Source organism: Gymnodraco acuticeps, unplaced genomic scaffold (genome assembly GCF_902827175.1).
Source record: "Gymnodraco acuticeps unplaced genomic scaffold, fGymAcu1.1, whole genome shotgun sequence".
Taxonomy (NCBI): Eukaryota; Metazoa; Chordata; class Actinopteri; order Perciformes; family Bathydraconidae; genus Gymnodraco; species Gymnodraco acuticeps.
Window position 1 is genome coordinate 8,095,224 of NW_022990295.1, and position 26,374 is coordinate 8,121,597.

General features: G+C 42.6%; 1 protein-coding gene across 4 annotated transcripts in view; it reads left to right on the plus strand.

The window, feature by feature from the left end:
• Positions 1 to 26,374, plus strand: part of LOC117549899 (kinase D-interacting substrate of 220 kDa B-like) — a 52,134-nt gene that overhangs the window by 17,330 nt on the left and 8,430 nt on the right. For all 4 annotated transcript variants that reach the window (XM_034222023.1, XM_034222025.1, XM_034222026.1 and 1 more), the window contains exons 16-25: positions 1,086 to 1,237; positions 1,971 to 2,071; positions 2,155 to 2,340; positions 2,522 to 2,662; positions 4,056 to 4,293; positions 4,697 to 4,782; positions 7,164 to 7,308; positions 7,641 to 7,803; positions 22,105 to 22,283; positions 25,837 to 26,051. In XM_034222023.1, coding sequence (XP_034077914.1) covers positions 1,086 to 1,237; positions 1,971 to 2,071; positions 2,155 to 2,340; positions 2,522 to 2,662; positions 4,056 to 4,293; positions 4,697 to 4,782; positions 7,164 to 7,308; positions 7,641 to 7,803; positions 22,105 to 22,283; positions 25,837 to 26,051 — 1,606 coding nt within the window. The remainder of the gene's footprint in view (positions 1 to 1,085; positions 1,238 to 1,970; positions 2,072 to 2,154; positions 2,341 to 2,521; positions 2,663 to 4,055; positions 4,294 to 4,696; positions 4,783 to 7,163; positions 7,309 to 7,640; positions 7,804 to 22,104; positions 22,284 to 25,836; positions 26,052 to 26,374) is intronic.

Sequence of the window (26,374 nt, forward strand, 5' to 3'; positions counted from 1 at the left end):
CGAGCAAAACTCTAACACAGAAAATACCTCCCCAAAACGCCTCTTGGAGATTTGGGTATCGCTACGTAGGGATACCCAGTAGCCACGCCCAGAGCTATGACCAGGCTGATTGGTCCAAATTAACCAATCCACGGACTTCCTCACACACACACACACACACACACACACACACACACACACACACACACACACACACACACACACACACACACACACACACACACACACACACACAGTGCAGGCAGCTCTGCTGATTTCTCCTCCCTGGCTGCAGGCTGATAACAGACAGTTGGGATCGCGGCAAAATTCTCTCTGCAGACCCATTCTCTCTGCAGACCCATTCTCTCTGCAGACCCATTCTCTCTGCAGACCCATTCTCTCTGCAGACCCATTCTCTCTGCAGATGGATTCTCTCTGCAGACCCATTCTCTCTGCAGACCCATTCTCTCTGCAGACCCATTCTCTCTGCAGACCCATTCTCTCTGCAGACCCATTCTCTCTGCAGACCCATTCTCTCTGCAGACCCATTCTCTCTGCAGACCCATTCTCTCTGCAGACCCATTCTCTCTGCAGACCCATTCTCTCTGCAGACCCATTCTCTCTGCAGACCCATTCTCACAGCGTTTATCAACCTTTTTCTTACTCAATATCAAGCCACACTTATTGTTTTTACTTCGGCTGTGAGTTTGTGTGTGCTCAGGATGAGTTTGGCTGTGTTTCGTTGTGTATCGCTAAACAAGGAAACAACACCTCCACGGAGCTCAGCGCGATTCACAACGTCCCGACCAATCAGAGCACACTGTGCTCACAGGGAGGGTGGGGGCTGGAGCTACTGGAGCTACAACGAGCCGTTAAAGGCAGAGAGTGAAATTCAGTGAATACACGTAGTTTACAGAGATGCTGTATGAGGAACCAATGTGAGTTTGGAAAATTGCACAATATAAATCTATTCTAGTCAACAATGGAATTATGATCAGTGGAAATGGCCATGACATGTCTCCTTTAACAACATTGTAAAAAATAAAACAGTAATCCCAGTCCAGTGCGAATCCCTGAATAATTTCTGTTTCTCTCATGTGGCACAGGTTCCTGTTCACAGACTACAACCGTCTGTCCAGTGTTGGAGGGGAGACCTCCATGGCTGAGATGATCGCCACGCTCTCTGATGCCTGTGAGAGAGAGTTTGGCTTCATGGCCTCCAGGCTCTTCAGGGTTTTCAAGAAAGATGAGATCCAAGGTGATGTTGCCATCTTTAGATCTAGTCATGTTTTGACATTTCACAAAGTTACAGTCAGACTGTCATTGAGATCACAAATTACATTTACATTCATTACATTGACAATTATGAGCTTACATTACCATCAGAGACTGCACTGACCTCACCACCTTCAAAAAACTTACAAAAACTCACCTCTTCAATCTGGCTTTTAATGTGTGATTGTTTTTGTATTATTTGACTTTAACTTTAACTATATATTTATTTGTTGTTCCTTTATTTTATTTTCTCTTCACTATATATGTAAAGCGTCTTTGAGCACCTGTAAAAGCGCTAACAAATTAAATCTATTATTATTATTATTATTACATTAATCGGCCTAACTAACTAAAATATGCATGTTTGGTGTACAGATTTTGAAGTGAAATATATGCCCTTTTTAAAAAGACAGTAAACCTGGTCGCCTTAATCAGTTTTGTTTTTTAAATGTAGTATTTAAACTTCTTTTGAATTACTGCACCATTAGAATGAGAAAAGACATTCTCTTTTCAAAGCAATATGAAACTCTTGTAGGCACTGCTTCAAATGAATAGTTTAGGCAGTCTTTTCTCTATTTTACACGTCCTTTCTCAAATGATCTTAATATCTGAAGGTTGTTTTTGTTCAGTCTACATAGAAAATGTATTTTCTGAGTGTTTGTATAATCTAAACGCACCCCTCACATATTATCCTCTTCTTTCCTCTGGCACCCCAGGTAAGAAGTGGAAGAAAACATGCTGCGTTCCCTCCTTCGTGCTGTTTGTCTTGACACTGGGATGCCTGATCACTGGTGTGGCCCTGTTGGCCATCTTTAAGGTTGGTTAAAGATTATTGCACGTCTCAAACATCTTGGTCACTGGACATCGGCAACACATTTATTTCAATGCTTTTTCCCCCAGGTGGACCCTAATAACTTCACAGTAAATGCAGTGCTGATAGCCATGGCCAGTGTGGTGGGTCTGGCCTTACTGCTCAACTTCAGGACCTGGTGGCAGGTGGCTGACTCCGTCCTCAACTCCCAGAGGAAACGTCTGCACAGTGCTGCCAACAACTTACATAAACTCAAGAGTGAAGGGTTTATGAAGGTAGGCGAATAAACCGTATATTCATTTTACCCAATCAAGGAGCAAATTCTTCTACGTCCTGTTGTCATGACTGAATGGGCATTTCATTAGTTTATATAGTTATCAAGCTGTAGTCACTATTCCAATCAATGTTTCTTTTCCTTGTTTTGAGACATTGTTTTTATTCCCTGTCTCACATTAGGTTCTGAAGCATGAAGTGGAACTAATGTCAAAAATGGCCAAAACCATTGATGGCTTTACCCAGAACCAGACACGAATGGCCGTCATCATCGACGGACTGGACGCCTGTGAGCAGGACAAAGTTCTGCAGATGCTGGACACGGTGGGTGTGACCACATGTTTCTGTGGTTGAGAAATATGCTCAATGTTCCTTATGTGGAGAGAGCTTATTTGGTTGCTTACTTCGATTGATTTGTCTTCAGTGAAAAACTCGGGACATTTGGAAAAACTCTGGTGACATTAATGTAGCATGTAGAAAGTAGGCTTGTTTCGGCTGTCTATCTGTAGATTTATATGTCAGACAGCTCTATGGCTGTAGGATTGAGCGGTGACAATTTATAGTATATGGGCAAACATCCACTGGTTGGTGCTCATGGTTAAAAAAAGAAGCCAAACAATAGCAAGAAGCCAAAAGAGATTTAAGGAAGTATATATACTGGTCTATCATATAATGATGGTTTGAGTGAAAATAAATCAAGATATTTTTCTCTAGGAAACATGCTGGCAGTGCTTTTTTGATAAAAGCTGTGACGAAGCTCTCCCATGTGCCCTGCCAGCACTTTTCTGCTTGAAGAAAACAAACTCTATATTGACACACTACCTAAATAATAAGTTCCTCTTCATAATACGGTTATATGAATCACGTACGCTTATCAACATCAATCAATCAAGCACATTTCAAACAACTGACTGTTGTGGAGCTGCTGCCATGTGGCCTTCACTTACACTGGGTCTTTCAGCACTGTGCAGCCACCCAGGTGTTAGCAGCTGGCTCAGCTCGCCTCCAGGTTTACTTTCTTCCTTCCAGCTGCTGTAATAACATTTTCTGCAGCCAAATGTTATTATTCGATGAAGAAATCCCAGTGAAGATGGCAACCTCCTGTGTGCTAATGTAATCTTCTCATATCCGCAACCAGCACCAAGTCACCATCAGATATTCAAACACTGGGACATTTATTTTTTGTAGGTTATACTTTTCTTTTCTTCACTTTTTATACTTTTCCTACATGATAACGTGCCTTAAGATGCAGATCATGTGATGGCGCCTCAGTTTCTGGAGCTGACAGCTGCTGCAGGGACAGGGGCTCATCATGCGGGGCGAGGCTGAGCGTGTTGGCCAGTGGTTAACGAACCATGTGTGCGTGTAGCACAAATCGATGTCCTGTGACACTTGGACAATGTCCCTTAGTTAGCAGAGTGGAAATCCCCTAACACCATGTGCTGAGGACAGTCAGTTCTCACAGGAGTCAATTCAGTTTAAGGGCTACGGCCGGCTCTTGCCTCTAGCTGTCGTGTTTTTGACAATTGATGTGATTGTAAACCGCCCATTTTTGACAACAAAGTGGGCTTTGCAAAAAATTCAGCAAATCAGTGAAGCTGTTTTTCATTACAAATAGTGCAACATGTATCATCGTTTGAAAAAACAATTTAATTGAATAAAAAGGTTGTGACAGATATCCTTTACACACTAACTTATGGTTTCTTTGTTATTCCAGGTCAGGGTACTCTTCTCCAAAGGGCCTTTTATTTCCGTTTTTGCCAGTGACCCCCATATCATCATCAAAGCTATCAACCAAAACCTCAACAGTGTGCTGAGAGACTCCAACATCAACGGACACGACTACATGAGGAACATCGTCCACCTGCCAGTATTCCTCAACAGCAGAGGCCTCAGCACGGCCAAAAAGCTCTGCACCGCTGCCCCCGTCAACGGAGAGCCACTTCCTGCTGAGGGTAAAGGATAACGTCTAATAAAACATTTATTGTACTTTTTCAATTCATTTATATCCCCCTTTTTTTTCCTAAACAACATAACAATAGTCAATAAAATACAATATGGAGGTTGGGTAAGGTTTAGAGGTTAGGTAGCTCAAAAACATATTAGTTATTCTTTCCCCAACCTATAGTCATTATTTCTTTATTTGAAATCTTCTTCTCTTTTTATTATAATTCAAGATATTGTATTGTGAACATGTTTAGAGGATTGCTTTCAGTTTATGGCCATTTTAGGATTTGAATTGACAGAATGGGAAAATATATTATTCTATTTTATTTGAGAGGTACATTTTTATTTCCGCATGCAAGCATTGGTGAGATGTGAATCCCTCTGTTTCTCTTCCTCTCTCTCTCTGATCAGGATGGCATGAAGACTTGGACAGGAAGATGTCTCAGACCAGCATGGACCAGGCCAAGTTTGGCAGCAAGAACGCCCTCAACCGCAGGGTAACCGCTATTCAAGATTATTTGTGTAAACCAATATCACATACGATGTTTTGTTGGGGTAGACATTTCCACATCAATGTTCCCAATCCGGCCCAAGATCTAAAGAAGACAGTGAAGAACAATGGCACACAATAAAGACTATGTGAGAAGCATTTTGAAGAGAAACCCCCCTTTGCGATTGGCTGGGGATGTGTCATAGATTGTAAGAATGGCAATAATAATAGCCAGGCAATAATAGAAAGTAGGATTATAATATATCCAAATGAGATATGGAAAGACCAATATATCAAGCACTGCTTTTCTACTTGTCATTTTAAATAGAAAGGGTGCACACCCCATCGTTACCAATGACAACCAAGCCAACAATAATAAGGAATCGCAGAAAAAGCTTTTGATTCCAAATGAAAGCAGAGACAGATAAACGAGGTAAAATAAATTAGTTTTCCCACCACACTTAATATTCCCACAACGCTCATTTTATCTGGAAATACCATAGAGCTGGAAATGAATGATTGATGCCTTGACATTAATCAAACAAAATTAAAAAGCAGTTCATTTGCTGCAACGAGAACAGCAAACATGGGATTGGGGTTAGAGATGCTGCCTTGGAAGCCCCCCCCCCCCCCCCTGCTCTCTTTTTTTTCCCGACCTCCTCCCTGCAGTTGGGGGGGGGGGGGTGCACTACAGACGTTGTGTTGGCAGGCAGTGCGGAGGCCAGAGGACAGAAGGAGACACACAGAGACGAAGAGAGAGGTGCTCGGTGTGCGGCCAAGGTTCCTGGTGTAATTGATGTAATGACTGTTTATCCTTCCTGCTGCGTTGCCACAGCCTAATGACAAGGCCTAGCAGCAGTGGGTCCCTGTGACAAAACACTGGCACCAGGACTGCTGGCAGGAGGCTAAGTGACTCTGCTGCTGTCGCTGATGCCTTCCTCCCCCCTGCGAGACCTTGCCTCTACCCCTCCCTCCTTCCCGCCTCCTCCTCTTGTTTGTTTGTTTGACATTTGTTTGTACCTCGGGTTTATCTAGTACCCTCAATTATTGGTGTTGGCCCTTCTATTATGGGGCGGCATGCTCTTTTTATTTGCCCTCTGCCACTAGCTAGCTCTTGGCAGGAGGGCCCTCTGTCTACAAGTGGAGATTAAAATGAGGGCAGGAGGGGGAAATGAATTAGTGGCTCTCCATTTGCATGTGTCTTCTCAAGTCGCGGATAACATTAGGAGTATCTCTACCATCTTATTTCCATTTTTTGGGAATGAATAATGGCCTTTTTTTATAAGGAAAATAACTCGAATAAATCCACCACCCTCTCAATGTATGACAATGGTTCACAGAAAAGTGTATCAGCAAGTAGAAAAGCACCAGTGAGAGTAAGTAAATACAGACACAATCATCCGAACCAATGAAGCTGTAAATCTAAAGTCAAAATCAATACATATTGGACAGTCATCCACACAGGACTGTCTGTATGATGGACCTTTTCAGTTGTGACTGAGTGGGGGCCACATGCCTCGTCTCACTATAGAACGAGGTCATGAGACTGGCATTATGACTTCAAAGTCAACCAAAAGCTTCGCCTTGGCTCATGACCACAACATCTGTCTGATATCATCACAGATGTTCTCTGCTAGATCTGTGTCAACAGCTCGCCTTGTGTGTCATGACTGTTCAGCTTCGGACAGTGGCTCTTTGATTTGCATTTGTAGTCATAGGGATTGGTATGTTTTGCTCATTAAAAGATGGATGATGTAGTGGGGAAGACAGAAGAAGCTGATGTTTTTAAAGTTAAACTATTAAATAAAAAATGTTTGCTGGAGTATCTTTACAGTCCGAAACTGCTTGTAAACCATTGATAAAATGTTGAATGAATAAAATAGCCCAGAAATATGTAATTGGGTTGCATAACGTAAATATAGATTAACATGGATATGACAACATGATATCTAGCTATCCACCTTCATCTACATTTCTTTCTCAATCTAGTCAAGCTTAAGGTTTTACAGTGACATGAACCGAGATGACCCTCGAGCCTGAAATGCCAGCGCTCCTGTCTCACGTTGTAAAGCTTGCAGTGATGACGCAAAAGTATCAAAACGTGTGCGAGGGTCTGTTCATGCTTTTGTTCAGCATGCTGTGGTTGTGTTTGTTTTTCTTCTGTGACTGTAAGAGAGTTCTTCTTTGCCACTGGTAAACTGCTATATTTAATACACCACTTTCTTTCATAAAGTTTGAATAAAAATACCATTCTGATACATTTAAAGCTGCATTAAAACACCACATATAATCAGAGTCATAAAGACGTATATTGTCCAAGCCATCTAGAAAACAGTACAAATCGAAAATGTCCAATCTTAAGCTAATTTAGGCTCTCTCTGTGTATAGGACACATACAGGCGTCGGCAGATGCAGAGGACCGTCACGAGACAGATGTCCTTCGACCTGACCAAGCTGCTGGTGACTGAGGACTGGTTCAGCGACATCAGCCCACAGACCATGAGGAGGCTGCTCAACATAGTCTCCATTACAGGTAAAGAAGAAATAATATTCTGCCTAAGAGCCACACTCATTTCGTTATATTAACAAAACAACAACAACCCTATATAAACTCTTAAATTTAAGAATTTAGATTTAGTTAGCCATAGGGAAGAAATACTGAGGATCGAGGAGGGAAAAACATAAACACACTGATGGAATTTAATACTAGACCACTAGAGGTCAATATTATGTTATGGAGGGGGTGAATTTAACCAAGCATTTAATGAAAACTTAGCTCATAGGTTTCTGAGATGACCTTTGTTTTCTCAGACAGATTAGACCAGCGACTTCTTAGGCCACTAATTCTCCTCACCTTTGTTATAGGTCGTCTGTTGAGGGCCAATCAGATCATCTTCAACTGGGACCGGCTGGCCTCTTGGATCAACCTGACCGAGGAGTGGCCTTACAGAACGTCATGGATCATCCTCTTTCTGGAAGAGAACGACGGAGTGTCCGACCACACTGCTCTCAAGACCATCTATGAGAGGTACAGACACACACACACACACACACACACACACACACACACACACACACACACACACATGCATAGACAGACAAAAACCCCATCTCTTTAGCTACTAATCTGTTCTACAAGTTGTACATGCTTTCTTTCTTTTCTAACTTATCTTGGGTGACGACTCTAGCACACTTAGGTGACCTTGCTTAGTTTAAGGACCCGGTGTTGTTGGTAAACTAAACCCCCGCAAGTGGCTTCGGTGTCCTCACCTTTCTTTACGAGAATATCCTGAACAGAATTTAAGTTTTGCATTCAATAAATACTCCCATTTCTTTATGTTTTTTCTTTGAAATACTGATATAACTAACTCTTACCAGGAGGTGGCAGTAGAGGATTTGGTTTTCACTGTTAGCAACATTAGTGAGTCCCTGAGAATAGCTTTGAGTGCAACAGTAATTGGCAACTGACAGACAGGTTTTGTAATTGATCATAATGCACAAGTCAAATAGATGACTGAAATACAGCCTGGTCTTCTCCGGACTAATCCAGGGACACTTTTCCTTAAAATTGGACAAAAGAAAGTCAATGCTCAGGCATCTTTGTTTGAGCAGTGAAGGAAAGTATTGTGTCTGTGTGTGTATTCAGTACGACTGTTCATGCCTTTGTATGTGTGTGGTCACGGATGCTTTTCAGCATGCTAACCGCAGACAGGAGGAGGAGGCCGACACGGGCCGAGTTGCTGGGTTTGGGTGCTGCTGTGTATCAGTCGATGGCCTTTAAAGGTTGCACTCTGTCACAATACACTAGTGCCTATGACTCCTGCGGCAGGGAAGCGTCACAGACAGTTACTGTCAGCCAGTCAGCCAGCTAGATTCAGCAGACATCCCTCCCTCCCCCATCTCCACAGCCTCATTAGAGTAGGTTTGCTTTTCAGAGGACAATAGGAATTACCTTCCATTTCTTTGATGTTACAGGGCAAGTATGAGGGGAGGACAGACTACAAGGTATTCGAGGAGAAGCATTTCAGTTAGCGGTTTCGATTATTTTAGCTGAATATGATGATATATACCCTCTACAAATGTTCATTTATGCGGTAAAAATGCACTTCTCTGTTTATCTTTATAATGTTTCATCATAGTGGACATCCTTAAGGAAATGTGCACACTTTTTACCACAAATATTCTGGAAAATCCGACTCTCGGATATATAATTATACACTGGAATAGCCATCAAATGCTGCTGTGTTTCTACATCTTGCCTGGATTCGAGCGCCTTCTTCCCCACATCACTGGATTGTGCTTACACCGCTCATTAGCCTTAATATAGCCATCGTCTTGTTGTTGACCAACAGCCCTGTCTTTCTTCATCTTCCTCCTCACTGGCTGCCTTTCCAAATGGCTGCTCTGTACTGTAGTGGCCGTCGGAGGAGCAGCCTTAATGATGATGACAGGAAGCCTCAAACAGGCTAAACACAACGCCTAGCCTAGAGGCCTTATCTCTTGCGGTAATCTTCCGCTGATAAGACTCAGGCCTCTGTCTGTGTATCTTTTTCCGTCTCTCTTCTCTTTTCTTCCCCTTCCTTATGATCTGAGGCTCTTAAGTCCCTTTTATTATTCTGTCTATTTCCCTCAGCAGTCGATATGCCCTTTACTGGCCTCTCAGAGACTCAAGCCCCACTGTGTGTCTGCTTCAGAAATGGATATCTTCTTTTTCTTGCTTTCCTTTTTTTACATGAACACCACATGTGCTCACACTCGCATATATCACATGTTACTTCCTGTATAGTATACTTAGAATCCTTTTGGTTTAATTCCGTTACCAACGCAGTTAAGCCCTAATGTGTGGTCTTGTTTGTGTTTCACATGCATTCATAGAAACGAGTTATTGTGCTCAGCCATTTTTACACAGCGGAACAGCACATCCCCTGAGCGTTACTAAGTGAATATATTAGTGGTGAAGTGAACGTGGGGGTGAGTCAGCCCCTTATAGGTCAACTGTCGCCCTGCATCTCAGTCACATAGCTGCATGCTCTTCCTCTACTCTTTGTAAGGCTTGCTATGGCTGAATACATAGAATCAGAAATAATACACTTTATTAAGTCATAGTCTGGATCAATCTTAAAAATAATGGCCTTCTACAGCTACATCTGTTAAAAGATAAGGTTTAAATATAGGTTTGATCCTTGCCTGAGGTCTTTTAAAGTTGGCTCAGTTTTATACCCTTCTAAATGAAAACAAAATTGAGCCATCCACTACAAAACCAACGGGGAACATTGCATGAGTTACATATAGAGTGCCTCTCAGGGATGACAGCTACTCTATGGCATGTACCTGAACTCCTAGAAAAGAGAGAAAAAATAGAAATCCACCCGCCCACCTTTGCCTCATATCTCACACAAACACTCGCTTTCAAAACGGCTAAGAGCTGTTTTTAGCAACTTGCCTGGCAATAACAAGTGCCATGAAGGGCTGTGAAGTGTCATTGTAGGACACGGCGTGAAGAGAAATGTGTAGCGCTAATTCCCGTAGCGGGAGTGGGCCAGTACAGCCTTCCTAATCTGATGGAGAATGTGTAATCAGTTAATAACCTCAGCGATTTCTATCATTAATGGTAAGACCGGTGGCTGCCGGGACTAAAGCAAGGTAGCAGGGGGGAAAACAACAAAGATGCCACTGTGTGTAGGAGATATTAGTTCAAAGCAATCAAACACACACGTATTGCAGCTAAAATGTTGGTCTCACTATTTACTTTGAGTAGACTCCAAATCCCCCCTCGAGCAGTGAGCCTGCCCTGCACACTGACTGAAGCGGAAAACAAAAACGAGAAGTGTTTTGGACCGATCCTTTCATTTGTAGCTGTCAAATTAACAGCCCCAAATCCGTGTTTCCAATGCTGTTTTTCCAGCACGGGCTAATTGAATTTAGAGCCTGCAGCCTTGTGACTATCATTTTCAGCTGTATCATTTATTCCTCGTCAGTATCCTAGTTTGTTCTCAGGAGCCAGTTGTTCCTTGTTTTAGCTGCCATTAGAGGCTTAACGACTATCGCTAACCTAGCTCTCTCCTGCTTCATGGTTATTGCATCGAAGCAGTTTTGCTATTTCCAGAGACCGTTGATGGGCTTTTGTATGTTTATTTTCTTGTTGTTGTTTAGAGTCATTACATTACAGAAAAACTGTACGTAGAGGGATTCCAAGTGACTGAGCAAGTACAGGTTCTTTCTGACCTCATCCCTTTTGATTTGAACACTTTTAAGAAATATATAGAGCTACATATTGGCAGACAACCAAAAGACAGATATCTCTTATTTATGAAAAGATATAACAGTATTGTTGTTTGGCCTTCGGAAAGCTTTCAGTAGGTTAAAGCCCTGACATAGGAGTGAAAGCTCTAACATCAATCCCACAGTGTAGTAGGGCTGCTCAATTAATCTTATTTTAATCTCAATTACGATTTTAGCTTGCAACGATTATGAAAACAACATCGAAATAAAACGGTTTTTTATTTATTTTTTAATTATTTTTTTTATTTTAAATGGATGTTTTCAAAGTAAATGGATAATCGTTTTTAATAATCGTGATATCAATTATCGACCAAAATAATCGAGATTATGATTTTTGCCATAATCGAGCAGCCCTTCAGTGTAGCATGTGTATATAAGTTTATTCAAGTTTAGGGGTCATAATCAGCTCCCAGCGTCTCTGTCATTCCTGTATTCCTTAAAGAAGAATGCTAAATGCTCTCTTTAGGCAACAGTGTCAGGCAATTACTTTCATTATTAGATTTACATTTGTTTTGACAGTGATTATTTATTTGAAAGTGAAATAGTTCTGTGTTTTGGTTGAGGGGTTAACATATTTGGACCTAATGATGTATGGGGGCGGGCCCCTCAGAGAGTTTATTCTTGGATGCCCAGATCCCGTTTTCAGCATGAGGGAAAAAAAGTGTCACTGGTCCACTGAGCAGGTTCCTGCACTGCTCTGACATCTGGTGCCCTGTCTGTGCCAGGATGCCCCCGCCGCACTCAGGAGTGTGTTTCTGGCGCTGCACCTGAATCCTCTGTTCATTCCACACACACATACACACCAACACCAACTATTGCCTATAGACACACTTACACACACGCATGCACAGACTGTGGCAACATGCATTCACGCTCTAACTGAAACAAGCACTATTTGCCACGACAAACTGCATTTGCGATTGAACATATGCATGCACACACTTCAGATTACACATAAAGCTGGTGTGTATGGTAAACACACACATATACCTAGATCTCACACCAGTGCAAGAGCATATGTCACCCCCAACTCCTCTGAGAATCAGTGTAATTAATCAGACCTGAGATGCAGGCTTCATTCAACAAACACGCTTACGAACACACACACACACACACACACACACACACACACACACACACACACACACAGACACAGACACACACACTAAGCACACACTAAGCACAAGAGGCAGAACACTGCAGAGACATATTTGTCAGGCAAAATTGTAGTGTTTAAAAGGGATGTTCATGGGAATCTATAATTTTTCTCTTGTGCGTTTAGTTTTTTTGACCCTGCATTCGCGGAACAAATTCCCCCTTCTGATCGACGTGATTATAGCCAGGCACTTCTTGGACACTTGAAAACTTTTGTACACTTATAACACTCTGAATAAATACTAAGCCAGGCAATTCAGTCTTAATTAGAGAGACTCTTATCCCGAGTAGTGAAACATTAAGATGACACTCTCTTCATCCAGGATTACTTTAATTGGCACAATTATTGTAATTTGGTCGCAATTATGTGCTGGAATAAAGTGCAGTTCCAAAGCTCATGCGGGTGATTCCCTTTGTGTGGATTCCTTTAATAAGCTCTTAAATATCTGGCCGTCTGAGAATAATAGGCTGAATCCCATTCTTTTTTCATGATGAATACTTTTGAACTCCTTCTGCCCTCAATTGGAAAATCTTTATTCTTTGCAACGTGGCCTATTGTTCGTGTTAAATACCGTCGTATTTGTGACAATTTCTGTCATCTAGATGCAAAAGAAATGCTACAAAATGAATCCCCCCTCCTTTCCCAATATCCCCTTCTAAGGGAACCCATTGTCCCCCTGTTAAATCCCTCCAAGAGGTGTTTCAGTGAGAGACTGGGTAGAACTGGTAATGCCGTAGCTCATTGCCATGCCAAGAGGCCTGAAAACGTGTATGAATTCATACAGGCTGCTGTGAATCCGCCTATGTCTCAATAGAGTTATTCTGCCTCGATCACTGATAGGACAGCGGCATTGATTCTACACACCAGTGTGCAGACAGACCTCCTGACTGGCAAGTGGATAGATAAAGACAGAGACAAAAAAAGAAAGTATGGTAGGTGTGAGATAAAGATGGGAAAACGGAGAGGGTTGGCATTAGATAAGAAAGGGCATTAAGAGAGGGAGAGAGAAAAGAGATTCCAGTCTCTGGAGGTAAAAAGAGGTAAAAGAATTAAAGTGTGTGAATACTGCAGAGGATCAGACCAGATACCAGCAGGATTACTGCTAGACGAGTTTGCCATGGGGGTGTTGGGGTCTCAGGTGTATTCAGTGCTGCAGGTGATGCTGCTGCACCAAGTGAGATAGTCCAGGTGGTGGACACACACAGATTCCTGCTCCTGTCCCCTGGGCCCCACACGGCTGTTTATTCAGTGAAGCTGGTCCTATGCTCATTCCATTCGAGTGTTTTGTGTGTCGTCCCGGCTTGCATTGTCATTCCTCCATCCCTCAGGTGATTGGCCGCGGTGATTCAGATTCAAATCAGCCATAGCCAGCTCCACCACCACAAATGCATAACACAGCCACAGCCAGTATGTACAGGTGACGCAGGAGGAGGTGTTTGTGTGCATGGGCAAGGTGAGTTTTTTTGGTTGTGCATGCATGTTTGTGTGTTCAAAGGCTACCACGTGACGATGGAAAGAACGTCATGCCGCATTCTTTGTTAGAAAATCCTCAAAGCCCTTTTCATTTCTGCCTGTAAGCCGAGGTTGAGGATTAGTCTAATTGGTCTGAAACAAGAGAAGTGCTCTGTTCCATTTCTTGTGCAAAGCATAAAGAATCATTTCAAATGCCTCTTCCACACCTCTGACTCTACTACACCTCTGACTGCCCTCTGCTCTTTAGTCATAGAGACGTCCATCAGTGACAACAATTAAATGTCACACTGAGAGGGAAGGAATGGACAGGAGGGCTGAGAAGAAGATCTGCCTGATACTCTGGTATTTCTGTGGTGTCGAGCATTATCGCCGATCTCTCTCCTGCTCTGCTTTCTCTTTGTGCCGGAACTGCTGGAAGGTGGGGGGCTGAATATAAATAGCAGCGAAGGGTTGCAAAGGGGTCAGCGCTGACCTTTAAGTGGACAACGAGATTTGCCACTCAGCCGCCGCAGGAGCCACGGGCACACTTGATAGTTACACTCACACGTATGTACACACAAACACAACCTTTAACTGAAGTTAACATCCTGGCCCTTCAAGACTCAATGGAGGTCAGGCCCGTGTGTGTGTGTGTGTGTGTGTGTGTGTGTGTGTGTGTGTGTGTGTGTGTGTGTGTGTGTGTGTGTGTGTGTGTGTGTGTGTGTGTGTGTGTGTGTGTGTGTGTGTGTGTGTGTGTGTGTGTGTGTGTGTGTGTGTGTGTGTGTGTGTGTGTGTGTGTGTGTGTGTGTGTGTGTGTGTGTGTGTGTGTGTGTGTGTGTGTGTGTGTGTGTGTGTGTGTGTGTGTGTGTGTGTGTGTGTGTTGTGTGTGTGTGTGTGTTGTGTGTGTGTGTGTGTGTGTGTGTGTGTGTGTGTGTGTGTGTGTGTGTGTGTGTGTGTGTGTGTGTGTGTGTGTGTGTGTGTGTGTGTGGTGTGTGCTGTGTGTGTGTGTGTGTGTGACACTGAAATGGCACAGACTGACTAAGCAAGCTGGTAAGACCAAAAAAGGAGACTAAATTATCGCTATTTTGGGAGTGTCCTTTTCTTTCCCATCTTTCTTTTTAAAGCCCATTTTTCATTCGGCATGTGATCATGCTACCATTCACTGTACAGCTCAAGGATTTAGTTATCAGATTTGTCTGCGCAGGTCTCTCGAGTAATGTGCTTCAAGAAGTTCTTAATAATCAGAGTTGCTAAATACAAGATACAAATGTGACTAGAGAAAAGCTTTGGTAATAAGTGTATCCATACTCTCTCTGTAGAGCTCTGTCTCTCCCATGCACAAGCATTTGATGACATTTCCCTATCAATCTTTCTCATCTCATTTTTAATGCAAACATCACAGAACATTTAATCAGAGGATTACTGGTTCATCCTGAGAATCCCAAGCTTCATTTGACAGATTCATCATTCACTATATAGATTTGAACTTCCATTACAGATTTAAACCAGATGTATTCTGATCCTATCTGCTGCGAAAAAGCACATTTGTCTCCACTTTTGCAGTCTACCCCACTTAACTCTGCACCATACGGCCTATCAACTGACCATTACAGCTATCAAACAACCACATGGGCTGATATCAACTCTGCGGTGCAATTAGTGTCACAATAAGCGAACTTTACCATGGCCCAAAGATTCTCCAAACTCTTCTGACGCATAAATCTACAAGCTGAGGTTTACGTTTTTTACTATTTGTCAAGAATGAGGCCTTAGTTACTGTAAGTGAAGGGTTCAGTTAAGGTTTTTTGGGTTCTGGAACAAGGAGTTTCTGCAGTACACATGAGTTTAATCAACATTTTAGGGAACCACTGAGTCCTGAGCCCTTCTCAAAAGAGACGCCGCTCTCTCCGAAGCAGCTCAGTTTTTTATCAGCCTGATGTGTTTCCCATTAGCCTGCTTGTCTCTGTGGTTTGCTTTGGGATGCACAGGTCCAGTTTAGTACACGAGAGTTTCAATTATTTGGCTTTACTTTGCCACGAATGTATATGGAAAGCAGACGCTGCCACAAGTTGTCGGTTGGCACTGCCAAGACAAGAAAGCAAGAGAGAGAGTCAGAGAGGCAAGCAGAGATGGAGGGTGTCCACATGACTTGAAGCATTTCATTTAAATCAAGGAAATACGTCTGGATTTTAGGGAGACAAAGAACATGGCGTCATTTAAAGTGAAAACACATTTTTGCTCTCCCCCTTTGCCTTTGGGGTGGTGGAGGCTTTGGCAACTTATACAGTAACAATAACCTCTCTCAGCATTGATGCTGCGAGTCCACGCGCCAGTCCGCCTGTCCACTGTTTTCCCAGAGTAGGCCTCCCTGGGTTCATCCACACGCTTGGCAGACACTGTGCCAGCGCATCTGACCAGGAGAGGAATGTGTCGGACCCGGGCCTGGTTAACTTCTTCACCCACACACTGTTGTACTGGTCACACAGTGTCTGACATTGAAACTCTTGAGCTTCTCAAACACAATGTGCACAGGCGTTTGTCTGTTCCGCAGGCATCCCTCTCTGTCTTTGGGCCCCTTTATGGAAATGTTTGGCAGCAAGGCCACCGCTTTGTTGTGTGTGTGTGTGTGTGCGCATGTCGTCCATAAGCACAGAGGCCAGCTGTAAAGCAAAGTCAAGTGGCACAGTCATACTTTCAGCACCCAAATAGCGGATGGAGGGGATAGAGACTTGAATTCTGCTCATTCCTGTCAGCTGCAGCGTGTGGGAGGTTGAGAGCAGAAGAAAGGCTATGCTCCAGTCAGCTTTGGGACCTATTAGCATTTGGATAAGCTCAGAGAGCTCCCAGTGGCCACGCCACACAGAGAGTGCTTGGGCCTAAGCGCCTGCTCTGCTGCTGCTATAAGCCGGGTCCTGTCAATAGACCCTTTGTGCAGGGACGGCTGCCGGGCTGCCCGACGGCCTTTATCTCACTCGTCCTCGGTCTGCTTGAAAGTAGCACGGCAGTTTTCCTTGGCGTTCCAACCCGAGCATCCATCTTGTCATTTGGCAACTGATTGCTGATAAGAATGGCTTTGTTCATTTTGCCTGTATCATCTGTTCACTGTGAAAATGACTTAGTCTGAAGTGATTTGTGTCAATAGCTTAATGCCAGCAACTCGTCATGCAAAGGATGTCATTTGAAGTGGTTAAACCTCATTGACAAACGGCTGCTGTCATTTAATGAGCACTGTTTGTTCTGTAACAACGCATGTTAAAGAGCGCTCTAATGGAGTGTCATCTGTCAGTTCATCTGTAATTTAGTCATCCTGTTTCCTCCTTCTTTTTTTGTTTTTTATAATTCTTCTGGTCAATCATCTCTTGATGTTTGAGGCCCTCTAATATTGACCGATGATTTTACAGAGCCATTGTTTAAGTGTGAGCTCCACTTTGTGTCTGATCAGCCTCTCCTGCAGACTTCTTTCCATCTGTCTGGGTGTGACTTAGGGCTGAACGATTAATCGATTTTAAATCGAAATCGCGATTTGAAATGATGCGATTATGAAATCGCAAAGCCTGCGATTTTTTTTAACATTTTTTTTTCTTCAATTATTATTATTATTTTTTTCTATTTTTTTTAACTTTTTCTTGTGTCTCAGTCATCCACACCAATCAGAAGTGCTGTGCTCCACATGTACCAGCCATTGTTAATCAATCAGAAGTAGCCCATGATAGAAGGTGATAGACAGATTGATCCAATCACCTGTCAAGTGCTTCTGAAAGTGCCCGCCCTTTCCAAATGGCTTCCAATGAGCTTTCCTAGATGGTTTGGTGAAACAAACCATCTGGGTCAGGTCAGTAATGCTCCATCACATGTTTCTATTACAGGGTGCATCTTAAACTGAAGCTTGACTTTAAAGCAACCCAACATAAGTTTAGTTTTTTCACTCGTAGCTCGGGCTGCGGTGGGGCTAGAGACGGGAGCACGTTGATACGACCTTCTTAGCCGGAGATATGGCCGCATTTTACAATAAACATCCGTTGGGTCTAGGGCTGCAACAAACGACTAATTTGATAATCTATTAATGAAACGATTAATCGACTATTCGGACTATTATGCCTTGCACAATTTCTCAAGCGCCCTTATTTATCAACTTTTAGATTTATCTTGAGGTTGTTTTAGGCATGTGGAAACTAACAATGAAGACAATAAAGATGAATACTTGATTCAAAAATACATATATTATTAAATTAACTAAACACATTTTGAACAAAATTAACATAGCTTTTTATTTAAATTAAATAAATAATATTTCACATCAAAAGAAACAACAGTGTTTTAACAAATCGTATTAAATAATGTGATGACAGAACTGTAAACAGAATAGCTGAAACTTTAACAAAATAAGTAACTCAGTTACCTCTAATCATTAACCCATGTTTGTATAATGTAGTTAACTCTGTGTGTTGCTGCTAGCATACATAACACCTGACGTGGAAACGTTACTCGATGGGGCTACAGAGCTGCTAGAAAGACAGTCGAACCCGGTGCATTCCTCCGTCTGGATGTGGAGCACTTTTGCTAAATGTTTAGACAAATTGCTCGTGTTACCGCCCTTACATGCTAAACTCTTATTGCACTTTTGGTAACGAGGATTGTCCACATCGAGACGGGTAAAGTGTAACCACACCTCGGAGCGCGTTCTGTGTTGCATGCATACATGCATTACATGCATGTAGCAGCTGCGGGGGAGAGACATCTCGTCTGATCGAAAATACATCATAGACGCATTTGTTTGTCTTTTTGCATATTAGAAACGAGTTGGTGACACTAAGACTGCGATATGTTTTTGTAGCAATAATACATGACATATATTTTTTAAATGTCTCCAGTACCGATAAAAAGACCAATAACGTTGGAGCTTAACGGCGCGTAAAACACACGTGATGACGTCACCAACGAATCGACGACTGAATTAGTTGGTAACTAATTTGGTAATCGATTTTAATCGATTAAATCGATGAGTTGTTGCACCCCTAGTTGGGTCGCTTAAAAACAAATATCGCAATTCGAATCGCAATATTTGTCAGAAAAATCGCAATTAGATTTTTTCCCAAAATCGTGCAGCCCTAGACTGACTCTGTGACGGATGTGCTTAATTTGTTCTTCTCACCGACTCCCGGTTGTCTTTGGAGGATGCAGCTGTTTGTGCTACTGCTTGTTCAACGACAGCAGACCAGAGCAAACACCCGGGCCAGCAACATATGTGCAATTGAAGCTAGCTTCTTGGATGGCATCATGTTTGGAAATGTACATAAAGGATTTATTTGTATGCCGTGTTGGATTTCTCAAAGGAAAATGACGTTTATATTAAAGCAAGATGGATAAGTTCTTGAACTATTCAGATTAAAACAAATGTATTTAATAAAGAATCTGATTCAGCCAAAAGTGTCTGAGATCCCTGCGACTAGATAAGATTAGGATTGAGTTGAGTTTTTATTGTCCTTTTTCAGTTCTGGCACAGTAACCAAACCATTGACTCATTTTCAATGTTCTATAAAAAGACTCAAAACTCTTTGGAGGGTGCTCTCTATATAGCAAAAAGAAGTGCCCTGTGTGTGCGTATGTATTTCTGTGTGTGTTCGTGTGTGAGTCACTGGCTCCTGTTGGTCTGTGTCTGCAGACCCACAAATAAACAGCAGTAAGCCAGCTGGAAATGGGGAAAAGGCGCAGGCTTCTCTCAGTCTGTATACGGGTTAATACAGTTCATGGGAAAAAGAACCAAACACCCACACGCACTACATGTGATGCTATGTGCACATGTGCAAAAAAGCACACACTCCACCCTTCATCTGTGCCTTTGAATTTCCCTATCATTGCTGACCAGGTGTATGCAGCCGACATTACACAATTGTTTTTTTGTTGTGTGAATCACCACCGGTGCCATTCACTACTTACTGTTTATGTGTGTGCTATGCAGGTAACATCTGTGTCTTCAGAGTCCCACTCATCCTCCCCAGCAGAGGTTACATGAGAGGGGGTTCATCTGTGTGCCAACATGGAGCTTCCTTGACCTCTTGGGTCTTGTTAAAGGTTCTAATGGAAGAAAGACTGAGAGGGCTTTGTCCACTGGAGCCCAGCTGTGCCTCTGTTTCCCACTGCTCTCAGCCTATTCTCTCTTCCTTGTGTGTCTGTACTGGCAGTTGGGTGGGGGACAGTGGACTTTTAGGTAACCCACCTGGACCGGTCTGCCAGGAAGTGGATCCCTGCAGGAGGATAGAAACTGATTTTCGAGGGGTATAATATTGGTGCATAAATGGAAAAATATATTTAGAGTTAATATTCAATTGCATCTTTGCCAGCTAATGTCAATTTTTCAATTGGTATAGATTTGCCTCAGTTATTCTTCTTTTATGCCAAAACGCCTCTATCGCTGTACTTCTTTCAAGACTTGTACATTTTGGTCAGAGACATCCTTTAGCCACAAGGTCACAGAATCAAGCCCTGTAGCCGCAGATGTGTCCATCAGCAGCCATCTGTCCTGTCAAAATGTCCTTGAACAGAGGACTGGACCCCTACCTGTTCATATGCTGTAAGACTGCATAGGAAAAACCCTAAAAAGGGAAGTCATTATAAGCCTCAATGCAGCAAACCTTGTATGAAATTAGTTGTGGCGGCCATTTTGATAACTGGATTAGCGTTTCTGATTGTTTAGATTATTAGCGTGCTGTGTTGAACCCCTGGCCAGATACTGACCTCACGCTGACTTTGCCTGCGTGCTGCGGCGATGGTACTAATCTTCCAATCAAGTCACAGAAAGACCAGCCTGTGTGCTCACCGTCAAAAACAGATCAGGCCCCGGGAAAAACCCAACCTATCAGTCTGTGTTTTCAGCGGCACGCAGACTGTGTGATGTATGGGGAGGAGGGTGAGTTGGGGTTGAACTGGAAGGAGGGAAGGTTAAGTAGGATGCAGGGAGAGAAAAGGGTCCACTGAGAAAATGATGAAGGGTTGGTTGAGAAATGGAGGCAGAGATGAGAAAAATGTCTCCTCCGTGCTGGAGTCTCCCAATTCATCTGATAAGAGCGGCACATTCAGGTGATGAATGGCCAGTGTCAAAAGTCACTCCGTGTTTCATATTTTCACGTCTGAATGATGGGATTAACGAGATGTAATGATTGCTCCGGGTTGTTGTGTTTGCTTTTCTTGTAGCCTCGGCCACATGTTACACTGCCCTTGATCAAACTGATATCTTCTTTAACCTTGTGCATCTCAAATTGAATTTCCCACCCAAACACATCAGTATTCATGTTCAGCTGGGTCTAAAATGACTGTTTTCCTCACCTGTGCTTTGGCAGGTCACTGAGCATTTCTTGCAGCCACTCAATCCTTTTGTCTGCCACTTCTGAACGTTTCAGAATACTAAACACATGTCACTGGTACCAGACGGTAATATATGGAATGCATCATGTTACCCTGTTCAAGGACTACTTTTTGTAAGGAATTGCTTTTTAAATAATATTTCATAATGCAAGGAAACCTGCAATGGTGACATAAAATGTTTACCAGCCACAGCCAACATTTAGGCAGGTGCTAACTTCATACTGTATACTTCATATTTTCAGAAAGGCTGTTGCCACCTCTAAACTAAGAGTTTTTCAGATTTAGTTTATATCGTATGAAGCCAGAGTTTGTACATTTAAAAAAAAAAATGATTCTAAATTAAACACTTAAGTCTAAAAAGTGCCATTTATTTATATTTGAAAATGTTGTTTATTTCTCCAGTGTGTAACGGAAACACTATTTCACACAGTGATGGAACAATCTCCAAACATGGTGTTTACTTGTGGTCTGTGATAACAAACATCACGTTAACTGTAGCAGCGCATCGTGACGCGCTTTCGTCTGCTGCTTGCTAAATTACCCTGATTGTCATCTTCTCAGGTTTCCTCCTCTGCTGAGAAAAGATAACATCCCTCACTCTATCTGTCCTCAAACATCCCCCTTTCACTATCTTGCCTTCTCTAAATCCAGTTATCTCTCTGCTCTCATGATGATGATGACCGTTGCATATCTGTTCAATCTTAACAGTACTGCTTGCTATTTCCTCTTTTTCTTTTTTTGATCAGCCTGTGATGTTTTCAGCTTGTAGTCAGAATTGAGTGTAAACCCACATGTTGACATATTTGTGTCATATGCCAGTAATACTGCACAACTTATTGTTTTGTCTGTAATATTTGTTGGTTTTCCACATGAATAGTTTTAGAATTTAGTCACATAACTTTCATGTCTTTCATTATCTCCAATGTATACTTACTTTGAAGATCCTAAGTCAAAACAACCAATTAGTCATGTTCTCCAAATCATTCAGATGAATATTATGTCATTTCTATATTGAGCAGATTTAAGAAGACATCAGTACATAATTAAATATAAACATCTCTCTTTTTTTCTTTGAAGAATTTCTAAGAACATCCCCACCACTAAGGACGTGGAGCCGCTGCTGGAGATCGATGGAGACATCCGCAGCTTTGAGGTCTTCCTGTCCTCCAGGACCCCCGTGCTCGCTGCCAAGGATGTGGAGATGTTCCTGCCCTGCACTGTCAACCTGGACCCCAAACTCAGGGAGATCATAGCAGGTTCATACACACTTAGTATTTAAACACATGGGTGAAAACCTTGAGGAAAACCAAGATACAATGTTTTAGTAAGGTGTTGGACCTTGGTATAGAAGTCTAAAGATATTCCCTCATCTGGTGTTTTGATGGAGCTGGAGACTGCTGTCTTACATGTCTCAATATGTTTTTCTGTGGTTGACATCAGAGGCCTATACTACGAAGCTGGTTCAACCTAACCTGGATATGTTTGAGTTAGCCGGTTGGCCTAATCCAAGACATACGCACTCTCGCTAAGCTGTACTACGACACGGGTTATCAAGTGGATCGCTCAAGCCAGCCGTTTCTAGTTAGGTGCGCGTTCACATGAAAGGGGTGGTATTTGGAGCATTCGACCAATCACAAACATGGACAAGCGTACTGACAGCGCAGCGTCATACTTCCTGAATGAAAAGTCAACTATAATATTAGACAAATATAAAGAAGTTAAACTTTAAACATCCATGACTTAAACACTTGATCCAGGATAAAAGCCACAGAGCTGCACCTGCAAGGTGAATACAGCTGGTAACAGAAAAAGTGTTTGAATGCGTACATTAACAGGTTTATGATATCACTGCTAAGACACGAGTGGATCTGACTTTAATTACATTTGTCTCGAGTGTTTCGTCAACTTAATGTGTTGCTTAAAATAATACTTCTGCATACAGTATGTGACACTGTGAGTGTTGCACGGCCAGATACGGCTCAGCTGACTCAGATAAGAAAATATATGATACATTATGAAGTGATATGCAGCGGACTGTACTTAATGTTACTCTGATCCGGTTACTTATGTTGTGGCAGATATTTAAGTAAGCTTTCTTAACGCTAATGTTATAATAGTCAGATTGCTCTGAAGATGGAGGTGATATTCTATTAATGTTCACGTTCACACAGTCGGTGATTTTTGCCGGCCGTCTTTCCTGCGACGGCAGCTTTTCTGTATTTCCTTTCTCCTGTAATATGACTTGATCGCTTTAAACTCCGCACACTGAGCTCTGATTGGTCAGCAGGCAGTGCTTTCGCTGAGTTGATCTCTTAGCCTGCAACCTAACCTGCTCCGGGGCAGGTTAGCCGCACAGCATAAGTTACCATGGAGATCTAGCCTGCTAAAAAGAGAACCAGCTTCGTAGGACTGGAAACCCCGAGTTTTCCCTGAAGTTAGCCGGCTAAGCGAAAATCATGCTTCGTAGTATACCCCCCAGGTCACTGCGAAGACCACAGCATATTTATATATTTTTCTCTAGACCTTGGAAACAGCAGTTTGACAAAACATGTCAATACATGTTCCAAATTATTGTTTTTCTCCAAACTTTCAATTACATCTCATGGCCTTCTTCTACAACTAAACTTTGTCATGGATGTTATTTTGTTGCTATGATGTGACAACCATACAACAAATAAACCATCTCCCCGACAACAACAACAACAACATTGTGGTTTAAAGCCTCAGAAACAACAGTCAATTTGGAACCTGAGGCACAACCTTGTTTAAAAAGCCACAGCATGTGTTACATCATTTTTATTCCCAGCAAACTAGCAATCTATCTTATTAAAACTATTTTAATATATAATTAGATTTACTTTTCAATTATTCTTATATATTGACTTTTACTTAGTCCAATATGTATACAATTATAAAGCCTAAAATCTATAAAGCACCCTCAATGCATGTTTATCAACAGGGGAACATTAAAATACCTGCATTTAAAAACTGAGGCATGGAATTAGTTTTATATTCTAAATGTACGCTGCTTTAAATCTGAAGGGTGTATTTAGAAAGTTTTAAGTTCCCACTAACTAGAAAGCTTAACATGTGGTGAAAACAGATGGATAGATATCAATATGCATTTGAGTAAATACTTTGTTCTACATATTCTTGTGTTAGCTCAAGATGACATTGCCTTCACGCTTTTAATTTGTCATCATGACAAGGAGTGTGTGCATTAATATATGTTTGTTTGTGTGTGTGAGAGAGAAAACAAAGTTTATTGTACTGTTTTGTCTAAAGTACATAAAAGGGTCGTGTATACAAAAGCATGGAGAAACAGAGATCTGTCCTCTGTGTTGAGTTCAGTGCCAGCTCATTTGGCAGTGACGTTACTCCTAACATTGCAGCAGGGTCCGCTCTAAAATCGCCCGCTGCAGGAGCTCTCAGAAGCCTGCAGCTTGCTTTTCATTTCCAAACAATCAAATGTCGAGCAGGTTTTCACTTCCGCACTGTGGGATCAGGGCAATATTTCCAAACTGCCTTCAAAAGTCACAGTTATAGGGACGTAACAGTGCATCAGTAGTAGAGTGTACGCCACTGTACTCAAGCTACCGTGCGTCAGCGTCCATTCAGCCCATACAGGAGTGTCAATGACGTTGAGTGTGAAGCTGCTGCATCATGGCGTTATGAGACTACAGGAAACACTCACACACACACACAAAGTCTGTTCTATTGAGCTGAGTCATGGAAGGCGCAGCTGACCAAGTTCTCCAACCAGACGTCCAGTCTCCTGTCCTAAAAGTGTTCAACTGTTTACATGTATTCACAGAACATGTGTTTGTGCGCTCAAAATTGTGTGGGTGTTTTCACCTCCACGTGTGTTCCCGTGGAGCGGAAGGTGACCAGCGCTCCTACTCAGTCGTCCCGTGACCGCTCGGTGCTTGGTGCCCGGTGTCCTGTGGGCAGTGCTGTCAGTGATACCCACCCATGAGCCTGACTCACATCATAAGGCCCCCATTGTGTTCACAGGCTGGATTGGGTCTCGCTCAGCGTGTCATTCAGCAGCCACTTGTATAACCAGGAGACATTCTGGTGCCTGCTTCTCTTTCTGGTGCTTACTTTCTTACCAGCCACACAGAGCCACTCTCTGTTCTGTCCCTGGGTTTTTTTTAACTTTAATTTAGGAGGTTTTACCAAAGCTCCCTCTCCTAGCGCCTACTCAACTCCGCACAAAGTCAAATTGATTTATGTGAGAACAATTGTGGCTCTGAGTACTTAGACGAGTCCACGAGTTCACATGGTCCGCTTTGTTTGTTTACATTTCTGAATGTACTTGTCAGGGACAGCAAGGGCCTCCATGTGCCAGAGTCATCACGTGGTTGGCAAATCATTCGGCAAAGACATAACATCAGACCGCCTGCTGGTTTGTGAACAAACAGATGAATGGAAATCAAAGTGAGAATAGAATTCACAGTTGAAGTTTGTTGTAGTCGTAACATCTGCGCTCGTTTTCTCTCCAGCATTCAGTCGTTTGATCGTCTTCTATTTAAGGATAACATGTTCAGGAACAATGTTCTTGTTGTATCCTCTACTGCGCCTCAAGAATATTTCTGTCTTGCACGCCGATTGGTTGATATGTTTTTTTCCCTGTGGATTCACAACAGTCTAAACTCTCTTGAGATGTTGGAATAAAGCTAAATTATTGATGCGTGGGTGGATCTGAAGGGTCTTTATAGTCATAGCCAAGACATGATCATCAGCATCTCAGATAAACACTTCCTTCTCTCTCCTCTTTTGTTTCCCCTTGGCTCTGTCCTCCCTCAGATGTGCGTGCCGCCAGGGAGCAGATGCACATCGGAGGAGTGACCTATCCCACGCTGCCCCTGCAGGAAGCTCTGCCCCGCCCCCATTCAGGTTATGGCCAGCACTCTGCCGCCTGCTCTCCAGCGGGCTCCTTCGCCGGGTCACTGCCCCCTCCTCAGCCTCACAGTGCCTACTTCAGTGGGATGACCGGCCCTCAGCACCCCTTCTATAACCGGGTGAGACAGGAAAATAACTCATGTGTACATAACCAGTCCTCATTCACTACCTAGAGGCCAATAAGTGTTAAAGTAGAAAAGCAAAACAATTTGGTAATTTAAAAATGAAGTCAATACATGTGTCACTATCTTACAGCGATGAAAGGAGCACATCCTGTGACACCCACTGATCCTCACCACCACACTGATCTCAGACGTTATTATAATGTAGCATCAATTTGACCCACTTGGCAGTTAAATACATTGCAGTTAACAGGTCTTTAAATGTACCATATGACCATGGTTTTTCATTACCTCACTGAGAAAGGCAGTTAGCAATATCG